The 14030-nt window shown below is 42.0% G+C and overlaps 1 protein-coding gene across 20 annotated transcripts in view; it reads right to left on the reverse strand.

The window, feature by feature from the left end:
- Positions 1-14030, reverse strand: part of LOC135492535 (liprin-alpha-1-like) — a 145285-nt gene that overhangs the window by 36093 nt on the left and 95162 nt on the right. For 19 of the 20 annotated variants that reach the window (XR_010448085.1, XM_064779060.1, XM_064779059.1 and 16 more), the window contains 3 exons: positions 13187-13261; positions 5639-5767; positions 1637-1858 (listed from right to left, as the gene is read on the reverse strand). Coding sequence is in view for 19 of the 20 variants with exons in the window: in XM_064779060.1 (XP_064635130.1) it covers positions 1637-1858; positions 5639-5767; positions 13187-13261 (426 nt within the window). In the remaining variant the exon portion in view is untranslated. Of the gene's footprint in view, positions 1-1636; positions 1859-5638; positions 5768-7345; positions 7447-13186; positions 13262-14030 lie in introns of those variants that run through there. The other variant, XM_064779074.1, reaches the window with a different exon arrangement.

The raw sequence follows: 14030 nt of genomic DNA on the forward strand, positions 1-14030 counted from the left end.
TAAGACGATATGTAGCCTCTTGTAACGCCACTTGCTTAGAATTTCTCATGTCCCGGAGGAAATCATGGAGATAGCCACGCCATTGTCATGTTCTGGTCAGTCATCTCTAAGTGGTCTTCGCCAGGAGTGTTATGGGGGTTAACGGCTGTAAACACTCTCATATATGTGGGTTCTTTATCGTAAATGCTTGCCATTACCCCAAAGTGGCCCCATGGTAGATGATGCATATGGCAGGCCGGCCAGACCACTGGCTATGCATGCTCTGAATCGATCGCCGCAGTCCTGTAGACCAGGGGTTCAATTTGAAGAAACCCAGGCCTGTGGTCCAGATTAGGCTGGGGGTACTTGAACAAGCCCTGGTCAATAGCCCAGGTTAAGCTGGGGGTACTTGAACAAGCCCGGGTCAATAGCCCAGGTTAAGCTGGGGGTACTTGAACAAGCCCGGGTCAATAGCCCAGGTTAAGCTGGGGGTACTTGAACAAGCCCAGGTTAAGCTGGGGGTACTTGAACAAGCCCAGGTTAAGCTGGGGTACTTGAACAAGTCCGGGTCAAAAGCCCAGGTTAGGCTGGGGGTCCATACTTAAAATCCAGGTCCATTGTACTGGCAATATATTACATATAGCATCACCAAGCATAGGCCAGCTACACTTGCTATTCCTACTCTTCTGTCAACCGCTACATCTGGGTTAGGCTTGGGATCTTTAATGTTCATATCTGTTGAGTTCAGATCACTTTACTATTTCTATCACAGAAAACATCCGACTACCACAGTATATTTCAGCATATTTCAGCATATTTCTGCATATCTTTCTTTCTGAGCAGCCAATAAAGCACTCACTGCCGAAAACAAGTGGCAGGCAAGTGTATTGATCAAACAACACACAAATATTGGATCCTGTTTTTTGGCCAGCAATGCATATCCATTACATTCGTTCTGTCCGTATTGCAGATTCATAATAACGATGCTGGAAATATGCTTTTTTGGAATTATTATTAACTCTTTGTCATTTGTTGCATCTTCTATACAGCCATCCACCAAATACTGTAACTCGATTTTTGCCAGCCAAATTATTTTTGAAAGAGGGTACACCAATGGGTTTATCATTGGAAAATGCAACCATTCGCGGAAATAAATGGATGCAAAATATGGAAATTACATTTTCATGAAAATAAAGGGGTTTACGGTAACCTAACTCGCACCCAAACCGATTCCCAACCCAACCCATCCCATCCCTGAAAACAACACGTACCCAATATCAAGGATTATGTAAACCCTGGCCCTGATATTTGAAAGAGTTACAACATCACAGACCAACAAGTCTCAAATCTAATCATTCGCTCTGCAGCAATCAACAAAGCTGCTAAATGACTCAGCGTCCAAATATTTCATACGTTTGGTAACCAAAAACCACTCGGGACACTGACTAATTAAGGTGAATTACTGTATTTTTGGTAGTATCATAAGAATAACTAGATCTATTGATGTTTAAAGAAGAAGAAATCATTCATACTATCAGACGTTTAGTATGTGAGAAAATTCAGTGCCCGGTCGTACACACTGGGTACAGGCAGTGAAAGGGTTAAGCTGGATGTGTACATCAAAGATCACAAACAAACCCAAAATTGTTGTTCTCACCTCTCTCAGATCTCGTTGTAATTTGACTATTTGTTCCTGTGACTTGATTAAATCCTTTTGAGCCTGCGTCAAACTTTCCTCAGTTTCTTTTAATTTATTAGAAAGTTCGTTTATTTGTTTCCTAGTACTTGTAATTTCGTTATTTTGCTTCTCTATCGTCTCCTGAAGTTCTATAACGCGGTTGACCTCGCTGTCCGGGTCGATCGAGCCGTTTGATAATCTCTGAAAAGACACAAAGCGCGGGAAGAGTTAAGAATTTTGTCAACATGACGGTATTTGTTCAAACCTTGAGGCAGTGAGTTCATCTCGTCTGCCTTGTGAGAGCTATGTTGACAGGTAAAGTAAAGGAGACTATTAATCTTGGGTTCGACTTGAGCAAACTACATTTCAAAGTGGTACGCTGTAAATTCTTTTATCTTGTTTATTTCAACTGAATCATTGTTAATAGCTATGACTCTGTTAGCTGAGGTTACCAAAGTCTGGCCCAAATAAGATTTTGAAAGGTGGGGCAATTTCAACCCCATGGGCCAACTTTACCCCACTTAACAGTAGAATGGCTGAGGAGCAAAACTATAATCAAAGGAAAAGTGAAAATGCATGAGAATTTGCAATGCCTGAAATGTAAAACAATGCGATTAACACCAAACACGTTTTAAATAATTGATATAATGATTATTATAAGAACATACCCTGACCCCTGAATACACGTCTGCTAGTTTTTCCTTGAGGAAGTTCACCCTCCACGCCCTCTGCTTCCCTAGTTCTGGGTGCACTAAATTATCGTTTTCATATACGGCCGTCATCTTTTTTCTTTTTTTTTTATGGCACTCTTAAAGGTGACCACAAATGACAGTTCCTCACACCGTAAATGATAAACACAGCATCTTCTGATTCAGAAAAGTCTAATCCAATTTGTGACAATGCAGCATTCATGTCCACAGTTGTTCTCAGGGCAGATGTCTTTCAGCAAAACGCATTTATCCTGGTTTCAGTTGGTAAGGTCTGAATTCCTTGAGATGATTCAGGAAACATTTACATGTATATTTAATTATATAATTGAATGTCTCCGATAGATTGATAAGTATCTATCACTTAATGAAACTGGGCCCAAAGAATTTGCGTCAATAAGGCAAATCGTATCAACAGATTCAAAACTAATGAAACATATGAATAAATCTCAGACTATGAGATATCAAATATGTAATGATAGATTTAACGCCATTATTGCTAAAGGCGCCAGACCGAATCCATCCCCGCAACAGCACATGAAACATTGTGCACCACCATGAAATTGAACAATAAGCTGCGAGTGGGCAACCAGATGACTGAAACATATATTATCAGTACAGCGTAATAAACAAAAGCTCAGCTCACTTGAACAGAATTGGAACAAACCAATTTCACCAACATAAAAAAATTTCATAATACATCATCGTGCTTTCTCAAAAAGTCTACCAACTGGACAAAAGGAAGAGACAAGTTGGAAACTTAATGGCAGTTACTGGTCATATCAAACAAACTCACTGCAGCAGCGCCAACTCTTTCAATCCAAGCGAAAGACTATATGGCTGAATACCTACAGCCCCAAGCTGCTAGGGGAAAGACAGACACAACTTCTAAAGACAACCAGCTTGATGCTCATCGCAGGGCTAAAGGTGTTACAGAAACACAATCAACTAGAAATCAAGCACTGAAGAAGAAGCATATCTTGTTTCGTTATTTGCCGCAGGACATGCACAAACGTCACAGCAGCAGACGCAACAAGTCAGCATGCTATGCTTTCTATCCAAACACTATCGCATCCACGACAGCACAGCAATAACGCACAATCCAGAAAAAACATTTCTCCCTCATCCGGACCAGAAAAAGTACTCCAAACTCAAACAAATTTGCACATAGTTCCAAACATTGTCACCGAAATTCCCCAGAATCAGTCCAAAAGTCCAAGAAACTGTCAAGAGGCAACATTTGTATCAACGCTGCCTTATCACGGCAAAACAAGCCAGGATCCTCCACCACGGGATCAATACATGCATCCCGTTGTACATCGCCTATACATATCCACACATATATACCGTTTTCATGAGCTTCGAAGCTAACTAAGTCAATATTAACAAATGAGCTAATAGATTTTTTCATAGCCGAAATTTCGAGGCATGTTTGATGGAGTCACTAGAACTTTTCATGTTATTGCTGTTCAAAACTTCTTGTAACTAGCACCAACCAACTGTAGTCCTAAGATTTGGAGATGGTTTCTCACCCTATAACCAGACCACAGGTAATTACAACCAAATCTTAACTTGGGGTGTTGTCAAGCCAAACTGACAGAGAAAACCTATCAACATTCCACAGCAGATTCACCATAAATATCCCATCTCGCATAATTTCAGAGCAGACATTAACCATCAGTTACGGGACAACCAGTTCGAGAGGATTGCCTATTCTGGTGAGACATAAACCAAACTCATGAATAATATAGACCCCATATCACAAATGGGTCCCTTAATTCAAGCAAATGGCCAAAATGGTGTCCTGAGTTCCACAGGAATGTTGGGGTGATGTACACCGAACGCTGGGGTACATCACACTTTTTTTATCTCAAGATGTGCAAAAATCTATGTATCCTATCAAAATGTGCAAAAATCAATATATCCTATCAAGATGTGCACAGATCTAAAGAATCCTATCAAGATGTGCAAAATTCTAAATATCCTATGAAGATGTCACAGCCTGTGGCGAGAAACTCCCGAGTCGAGACGACAACCTCTGCCACACACGCAGCAGATCATAGATCGTCTGCACCATTCATCATTCGGTCTCGCCAATCGAGCGGGAAATCATGACAGGCCAATCCGCCAATGACCGTATGACGGATGGATGTCGTCAACACGTAGCCCCTTGAATATCTTCCGTGTCGTTATTTCATTGAGTACTGTTGTAGTGGGTTCCTTGCAGTAAATACCAGGGCACACGTAATGAACACCGACGATGACTGGACCTGTTGCTAACCAAAACAGACAGAGACAACCCATCATTTCCACAGCAGATTCTCCATAAAAATCCCATCCTGTGTAATTGCATAATTGCAAACTGATGGACAAACGGGGCAAACAGGTGACGAGGATTGTCTATTCTGGTGCAACCTGGACCAAACTAAAATTTTGTGCATATATCGTCTGGTCCAAGGTACTTAGTTCAATGATTACATATATAAAGAGATAGTAGTGTTGCACAACACTAAATCATCCTTAGGGTAGGCCAAGTACCTTAGAACTTAGATCTGTAAAACAAGAGTATTCGGAAGGTATGTTAGATGGAATGATAAAAACTATGGAAAATAGCGGAGTGAACATTTTGGTTCTCTTTTTCAAGTATATTCCAACATCCCGCATCATTCACAAGGCTCAGTCACAACATTTCATATTTCCCTTCCGACGCCCACAAGCAACAAGTAATGACACTCAAAGTCTCTCCATTCCATAATAGAAAGCAATTCACACATTTTGATTTCAAACCATTTTCCAATAACAAGTTAGGAAAATAGATTAACTACTCGTTGGGAACCACCCAACTCGTCAACAGGCATAATGGACTTCTAGTACTGCAACATTGATTTGAACATGTCGACGGAGACCATTGAAATGCGCAGATATTGTCTGCAGTAGCATACATATTTTTGCCAGCAGCCAGGATGCTGAAAGTTCGACCATTGGTAGTTTGTACCGATGTCACAACTCTTCGCAACAAAAGGTTTTTGAGCAGGTTTGACGTCTCATTTAAAGGACTGTAATGACTCTGGACTTTTGTTCCTTGACACCCATGCCAGAGTGTCGAGAACACCCATGCCAGGGTGTCGAGAAACACAATCTTTGGTTCTCCCCAGGCCCAATTGCCCAGCTATAGCCTGCAGAGTTCACCACAAGGCTATGAGGCCCCGCCGAAGTCAAGACTGGCGGGCCATTTCAGTTAGGGCAACACTAAATGAACATTCAGATGTTTTACCTTAGGGTAAGATTCTTTATTATCATTATTATCATTGGTTGTCGACTCCGATGATGGTGTTTTGTTGAGTTTGCCATCCTCCCCACTGGAATGCCGCGATTTCGCCTGCTGCTCCCGAAACGTAAACAACTGCAACGAAACAAATGAAGAACGTGTGGTCAGTCAAAATGGTGAAATTTGTAAAATCTTATCAATATGCTGGTACTTGAGCTGAAGAGTACTATACGAGAGTCTTTTAACATCTGAAATAAATTTGAATATCATAAAACAGATCATCTAGTAACCATCTTTTTGGCCAAAGTCAGCGTCCAACACTTTGCCATCAGATGGAAGCAGTGTCTTAGGATTTTAAGTCGTGACTCTCCCTTGAGCCATTGATTACCTTGCCAATTTCCAAAAAAATGCTCATGTCAATCTGCGAGAAGTTTACTGGTTGTGCAGACAAACAACTAGTCTATGATTTCCAAAGTTTAGCACAAAGTTTTCATGGTATTTGAAAAACCTAAATTAAATGACACAGATTATCGCTTGTTCATAAAATGGTTAAATCGATAAAGAAATGTGAGAGTTTCCTGTCAGTTTTTAAAGCAATTCAATTCTCAGTTATTCCGTTCTCAGCTGGAAAAGAGCACTTTTCACAAAAAATGGAATTTAAAACTCTCATCTTCATATAAAGAAATCTGTTTGACTGCTCCGAAACCACTATAATTCTCCTGTATACAGATTCACCAAAAGAGGTTTTCCAACCAATCCATCCAAGGAAAATGCCAGCAGACGACATCCCAAACGTCTGCATGACATGAGCAACATTATTGATCGACCAAGTTCTGAATAGTGCAAGTACGTTACGAGCCGGCCCAACCACTGAATGTATGCTGAGAAGCGGAGTTAATGTTACCCTCCTGCAGAAGAAATGGGGTACTACTGCCGGTTTCTGACATGCACCAATTCTCTCCATGCCACATGGTCATCACCCCACAGTCTGTACTCGGTCAGCTGGAAGTGAATAAACTTCTGCAGCGGTCATTTCGAAGTGTAGTACAACTACCACTGCCACCTATCATAAGGTCTCAGAACTAGATAATATGACCCACTGCATACAGCGCGAATAAATATATTTTGACACATTGCTCATCTCGTTAAATTTGTCCGCTGATATCAGACGAACAGTCTCAGCCCCAGGAAAACAAGCGTTTGAATGGACATAACCACATCTGATAACACAAAAACTAGAAGTTGAAAAGATGTCAGAGATACACAGAAAACACTATAAAACTCCATAATTGTATGTTTGCATGAGACAAAACAATATCGAGCAATCCTCGAGGACCGCTGATTGAGTTTAAAACCCACTGATAAACGGTTGCTAGTGTTAATCAAGTTACCATGAGATAATACCAGTACATAAAAGAGGTTCAGAATCATGTGATGCATCATTCTCCATTATGTATCTCTTGGCCCAGAGGAACCACTATCCAACTTGGCAATAGATTAAGCCTTCAGGGTGAAGGGCAAATGGCTGACCACTACCAGGATCTCACGCGAATCAAGTCATAATTTTTTATGTGCAATTTATTCCATTGATAGACCACTAATTTTTCTATGCTTCTCCCATTGATTAGGGTACAAGACTCGATAATAAACAAACTTTCTTTAACACAGGTTTATACTACCAAACTTTGAGGTTTAGAAATTCGGAGAACGTACCACTAACCACAGGCTGGACATCTTGCGGGATATACCCCCTTCTAGGATTCGGTTCATCGGGACACTAAGGCACATGCGGTCAGCAGCGATATAAATATCCAGCGTCCAGGAGAACATCCAATCCAGCGCTAGAGAAACTATGGCACAATTCCATATAAAGCACGACGGTACATGGAACTGCTATAATTGTTGTAATTTTTCACAAATTCAAATATCCAATCCAAGGAAATACTGATGTGTTCATCCAAAGCTTGTGAAAGACACATTTAGGAAGCAACCAGCAAAGTCGCAACATTTTATCCACGAGGTAGCCACCGTACATGAAGGCACAAAAGCAATTTGTTACATTATCCGAGATGACTCAATTCTGATCGATTTCAATGGAAACCTTTGGGATACTGTCAGGCATTCCTGGACATCCGGAAGCGGAATTTTGGGAGATTTTTCGGCACAACTTATCGGGATAAGCACTAAATTTGGCAGTCATGAGAAATTAGCCAATCAAAAGACGTCACTTTTGTGTGACTTCCGAACAACTCTGTGGCTGGAAACGGGTGAACTGCGATGTCTTCTCCAAAGGTTCCTTTCGACATGTTTGAACTTGTGAAATTCTCCAAAGTCTCAGACTCAACAAATCCGAAATTCTTGAATGTATCTCTTCTCCATATAGAGCTGTGACCACTCTACACTTTCACCATTTCGTTCACAGACGGTCGAGTATTCTGTTGCCTTGTTTCAAATGATCATCCTCGAGTTAGTAAAGATGACACAATTCATATCCCAATCGTAAGCGCACCATCGCACCTGATCATCATAGAGTACATGCTGTAATCTCATTCCTGACCAAAAGAAACGAAAACGACAATTCATACAATTCAGCAAGACATGGCTCTCCTTCACGGAATACTTAAGGAATGTATCTAGAACAGCATAAGGATGTTTCCGTAATGTTACAAGACATCTTGCTCATTGATATTCCAAACACCTCCACATATCCGACCACAGACGTGGATACCTTTTTCCGACGCTTCCGAGTCTACTGTTCCAAAGGCAGTCGAATGAACATAATTTGGCCACAAGAAAGAGACAAGCTATCACATTTTCCCATAAAAACATTGTAAATCCTCAAGAGTCCCTCTCGGGTGACGGAGTAAGGCTTCTGGATCAATTAAACGCCACCAAAATGAACGACTGCTACCTGCGAAAGTGTAACTAGAAAACTGTTGTCTGCAGGTGAATCCGCTAATCGCCGGGTTTAATATTGATCACAGGGTGATGCAATCACCAATTCTTGTTGTAGGTACCTGCGATAATCATTGCAAACGAGCGATTATCATTGCATGTGATTTCAATTGCTTGTTTGCTTGTAGACAAATATGACCAAAATGTAGGAACTCTGGACGCAACAGTGGAAAATACTGTTCATTTCCAAGAATAAGCTACAAACCCAATTGGCTGTTTGCATATCCTTTGCACACATCATTCAAAAACCTAACCGGACAAGCAAAGACCAAACCGGACCTAACCGGACAGCCACCTACTTGATTTATAGTCAACACAATTCTGTACCGGTAGAGTTCAAAGAAAAGTTTTTTGAAGGAAGGATAATCGGGCCTTTTTTTAAAGCCATGACCTTCTTATCATCACCAAGAGACATCAAGAAAGGGAGAAAAATGTAAACTTTTCTAAGACACTTGAGATAGCCAGGGCCAATGTCCAACCTTTAAAGGCTTCCAAGAACATCAGTAGCGAGTTTCAAATGTCAGGATAGAATTAGAGAGAGCCACCTTCTTATGCCTCCTTTCCATTTCACAACAAATCCTACAAAGGGATATGGCCTTTTCGAGGACACCCACGAATACGGTGAACAACCTTTCCTACAACTCCTAGCACATCAAGATTAAACTTTTATGCAAAGAAATAGAGAGGCACCTTATAGTTCCATGAAGCATTTCCTACAAGGAGCTGCATCTTTCATTTTTCAAGACACCAACGACCCGCTGTAGGCAAAACCTTCTCCTACAACTATATCAACACATTTCTGCCAAGCCCAGATTGTGGCATCTCTTCATATGCCTGAAAACAAACCTAGGAAATGTTAAACCACACAACATCGCAAATCCTAGCTCCAGAGTTTGACAGCCATTTAACACCTATCCTCCTTCCCTATAATTCAAGTAGTCTGGCCAGAAAATTTCGATTTTCATATCAAAGCCGCAACATTACACGCAGACACTCAGTAGAATACAGCATCATACCATCATTCAGAACCGGAGGAACTGGGTCGTAATTTTGACAGCTTAATGTATTGGTTACCCTATGCATGTCATTAGGAGGACATGCACCAGACACATCAAGTAGATATCTTCATCAATGGGAAGACTTTTTATGAAATATGCACCCAATAGCCAAAACCCAACTCAATATTTACAATCTGATGGTGACATCTTTTGGCAAAAGAAAGACGCAAAACTTGTCCCTGATGTCAAGAATGGACAAATCTTGCTTCAGTGGTGTTCTCGTTCCATGGTCAGCAACACCTCCTCTCCAAGGGTTGCCCACCACTGCGAGAGTTGCTCATCCACCTCTCCGAGGGTGGCCCCCACCCCTCCGAGGGTTGCCCACCTCTACGAGCATTGCCAACCTCTCCAAGGGTTGCCCATCCCCCTCTCCAAGGGTTGCCCACCTCTACGAGCATTGCCAACCTCTCCGAGGGTTGCCCACTAATCCGAGAGTTGCTCATCCACCCCTCCGAGGGTTGCCCACCCCCCTCTCCAAGGGTTGCCCACCTCTACGAGCACTTCCTACCTCTCCGAGGGTTGCCCACCTCTCTGAGTCAAGACTAACAGCAAGACTGAGTGAATACAGCCTCAAAACAAAGACTGCCTTTAAAGTGGTTAGGATGAATGCTTTGTTTTCTGTCTTCCACAGCGCTACCACTGCACCCAAATGCCTCAGCGAAAAGCTACCATAATGCTATCTACAACTTCAGCAGTCATTAATTCCTCCTCCCCTGATGATCTTCACACCCAATTCCATGAAATATTCAACAAGATGATGGTACTCCTGGTGATTAAGTCCAAATATTCATTTATTAGAAACAAGAGGGAATGCTACAATATACGTCCATGAGCTCTCTTTCACAGACTTGATTGCCGGTTAGGAACACATACATTGAATCGCAGGTGTATTTCCAGTGGGTAGGAAGGGGAGTTTGCAGGGGTGTGTGCAATGCTTGGCCATAACCTAACGGAAATAGAAGCTTCACTGAGGGAATCTTCAGGCCCGATTCCATTAAGAAGTTGAGAGTGGGACACATGCTTTTACAGGTGTTCCTTTCATCGCTTTGAAACTCATTGGTCAGTAATCACAAAACCTGGGAAAAGTCCACAATTGTAATGGTTCACCATAACACTGAGCTACATGTGTAATTGTACCACTTTACCTTAACTCATAGACAACTTGAAATTCATTTTGGGATCGCACCATAAAAGAATGATGTAAAATCCCATACATATTTGATCAACTTCAAACTCAACAGTGCAACATGTCAATACACCAGTCTGCATCGTTGCTGCATGTGACGAGTCATCTACATTGATATGCATCATCAGTGCAGAAAGGAGAAAGATGGGCTCAAAACCCCACTTGGCATCTGCTATAATTTGGAATCAAAACGTTGAGGAGCAATACATGGGTTATCAACAGAAAAGACTTCTTCTTTGGAATTCCTTCAAAGCCCTTGAGGCAACAAGTCTCATTTTTCGCAATGTGAATTCAATATTCATCAAGGTCTCCTTTTGTGCTGTGCATCAAGCATTTCATGTATCTTAGAGTGGTAAATCCAAGAGCCAAAGCCATTGCAGGCTACATGTAGGTATCTCAGTGTGGTAACATCATGAGCCAAGGCCATTGCAGGCGAGTTATCTCAGGGTGGTAAAGCCAAGAGCCAAAGCCATGTAGGCTCCGAATCTCAGTGTGGTAAAGCCATGCAGGTTAGGTATCTCAGTGTGGTAAAGCCAAGAGCCAAATCCACTGCAGGCTTGGTATCTCAGTGTGGTAAAGCCAAGAGCCAAAGCCATGCAGGCTCCGTATCTCAGTGTGGTAAACCCATGCAGGCTAGGTATCTCAGTGTGGAAATGCAAGAGCCAAAACCACCACAGGCTTGGTATCTCAGTGTGGTATAGCCAATAGCCAAAGCCATGCATGCTCCTTATCTCAGTGTGGTAAAGCCATGCAGGCTAGGTATCTCAGTGTGGTAAAGCCAAGAGCCAAAACCACTGCAGGCTTGGTATCTCAGTGTGGTAAGCCAAGAGCCTATCATATTCCAGTACTCCTGGCCAGATGTAGAAAGGCTTTTACTCGTATGAAAGCCAAAAAGAAGGTAAAACACTTGGAAGCTATCTCACAATGACTCGATTTTGATCGTAACTCCTAATTAGGAAATAGTCCTCCACAAAATGAGTGACAGAACTGACACTGAAGACGAACAACCAAAGTTCGAAAGTCCACACACGAGTGTTCTTTTCTCTTTCATTGCAATACAGGAAACTATGCTTTCAAAAGAGACCAGCAGAAAGCAATGAAAATTTCAAACGTCCTCTCTCCATCACAGAATGTGAACATGAAATGAAATGAAACAAAGTACAATTACGGTCATCAATAATGCTTGTTACAACAATATGCACAGGTATCCGGCGAGTATAATCCATACCAGCAAACACAATCCGACGCAACGAGCGCGGAACAGTTTATGAACAGGAAATATCCGCAAATTAACACAGATATCACAACCGCGGATTAGATATTCAAGGTGCGCATTACTAATCGTGGAGGAGAGATGGAAAAGTGGATTAACGGTACGGACTTCTCCTCCTGGCTATAGTTTATGGTCCGCGATGTTCCGGAATGGTTTTAGCCCAGCAGAAGATGGTCTGGCGCCGTAATTGATAAACATAGGTACAATACCTCCCTCGGTAATTGGTCGGCTTGTTTCAGAAGCGGCAGCCGGTGAACGGCCGTGTCGATTTATATCGAGGCAATGTACGGCCATTTTGTTTCTGTTGACTATCTCGGTCGTTATCAGCTAGGAGCTAATTCCCCAAGTACGCATTTCCAGTTAAGCAAATCAATACGTGTTTATTCACAACTATGTACTGGCCCATCCAAGTGCACTAACTTTGGAAGCCAAGAAAGCTTGGCTGTGTTGCTTACTTGCCAAAAGATGATTCACATTGCCAACTGTGAATCCAGACACTAACAGCAAAACGCACTTTGAAAAATTTCATTGAATCATGCTCTCATCCACACAGCTACACATATATGTAACATAGTATCCTCCATCGCCAGGCTTGTGGTTAGGCGGTGCTATATACTCAGGGGTACTATTCACAATTCCCCTTGGGCAAAGAGAGCTCATTCGCGATCGTGAGCTACATCAATTCAAATTTTAGTTCCAGGCCATGCTGCCAAGATCACCAGTTGTATCAAGCAATTCATCCACTGACAAGCTCTGCTTAATGTTGCTTGACTTCGGTGATGGGGACATTCGCACCAACCGCAAGGCTAGAATGGAATCCTGGTTGGTTAGGCAGGCCTATATACTTGGGGTACAATATACTCTTTCCTCTTGTACAAAGAGAGCTCGTCCACGAGTTACACCAATTCTAATTTCAGCTCCCGACTCTACTGCCAAACGTCACCTGTGACTTTACACTTTTACTTGTGGTGCTACCTTAGAGCAAACCTGAACACTAAAATGGTAACCTGGGCTCTTGCAATCATCACGGTACACAATCATCACTTTGATATCTAGTTGGGATGGCAAAAATGGTATCTTACCTCGGAATTCTGTCCTGATACCTCTTCCTCTAGCTGTTGAACTCTCTCTAATGCTACCCGTAATCGTTCTCGCACCTATAAGACATAAAAGGGGGCAGCACATTAGTTAACGGCAGATGAAAAGTTCATTCTATTTGTAATGAGTTTTAACCTGAAATCTAAGAAATTCATACACTTTACTTTTAATCTTATAAAGGATGTTGGGTGGCACTTTGAAAACAATTGTCTCCTGAAATCAAAGAAAAAAAACAAACTTGTGGATGATGTCTAAACAGGTTTTGTAAAGGATGTTTCAGAAGCTAGATCGCTGCTAAAATGTCTTATAAGTGACTGAAAACGGGCAGACAAAGCCCACAGGAGTATGAGCAAACACTCCCAGACTATTGTCTCATTCCACTAATAACTGCGGCAGAAGATAATGAAGAAACTGTCAGGCTGTTTATGTCAAGACTAGGCTGTCCAGATCATGACAGGTTTGGTATCTATATGTTGTCATAGAGCGAAATGAGTTGCCCTTGGTGAGCAAGTGGCTATGCTATTGGCAGTGGCTATTGGTGTGGTCAGTTAAGGTCCGACACCAGTACAGAGGGAAAGCGTTGTTGGTAGCAGTTTTCTGCATTCTAAGCTAATAACTTTAAGCAGACGGCTAAAAAAACGTGCAGATTCTCGCATTGTCTGGTGGGAACTGCCAATTGAAGCAGAAGGATATGTTACTCAGTGCAGAGGGAAAAGAATCATGTTACATGTAGCATAGGGTAAATTCTCCAATGACTTCACCAGGAATCTAACCACTACATCATGACAGTCCCTACAGACATGAAAGCGGACAGCTCAATTGAAATTG

Source organism: Lineus longissimus, chromosome 8, assembly GCF_910592395.1.
Source record: "Lineus longissimus chromosome 8, tnLinLong1.2, whole genome shotgun sequence".
Classification (NCBI taxonomy): Eukaryota; Metazoa; Nemertea; class Pilidiophora; order Heteronemertea; family Lineidae; genus Lineus; species Lineus longissimus.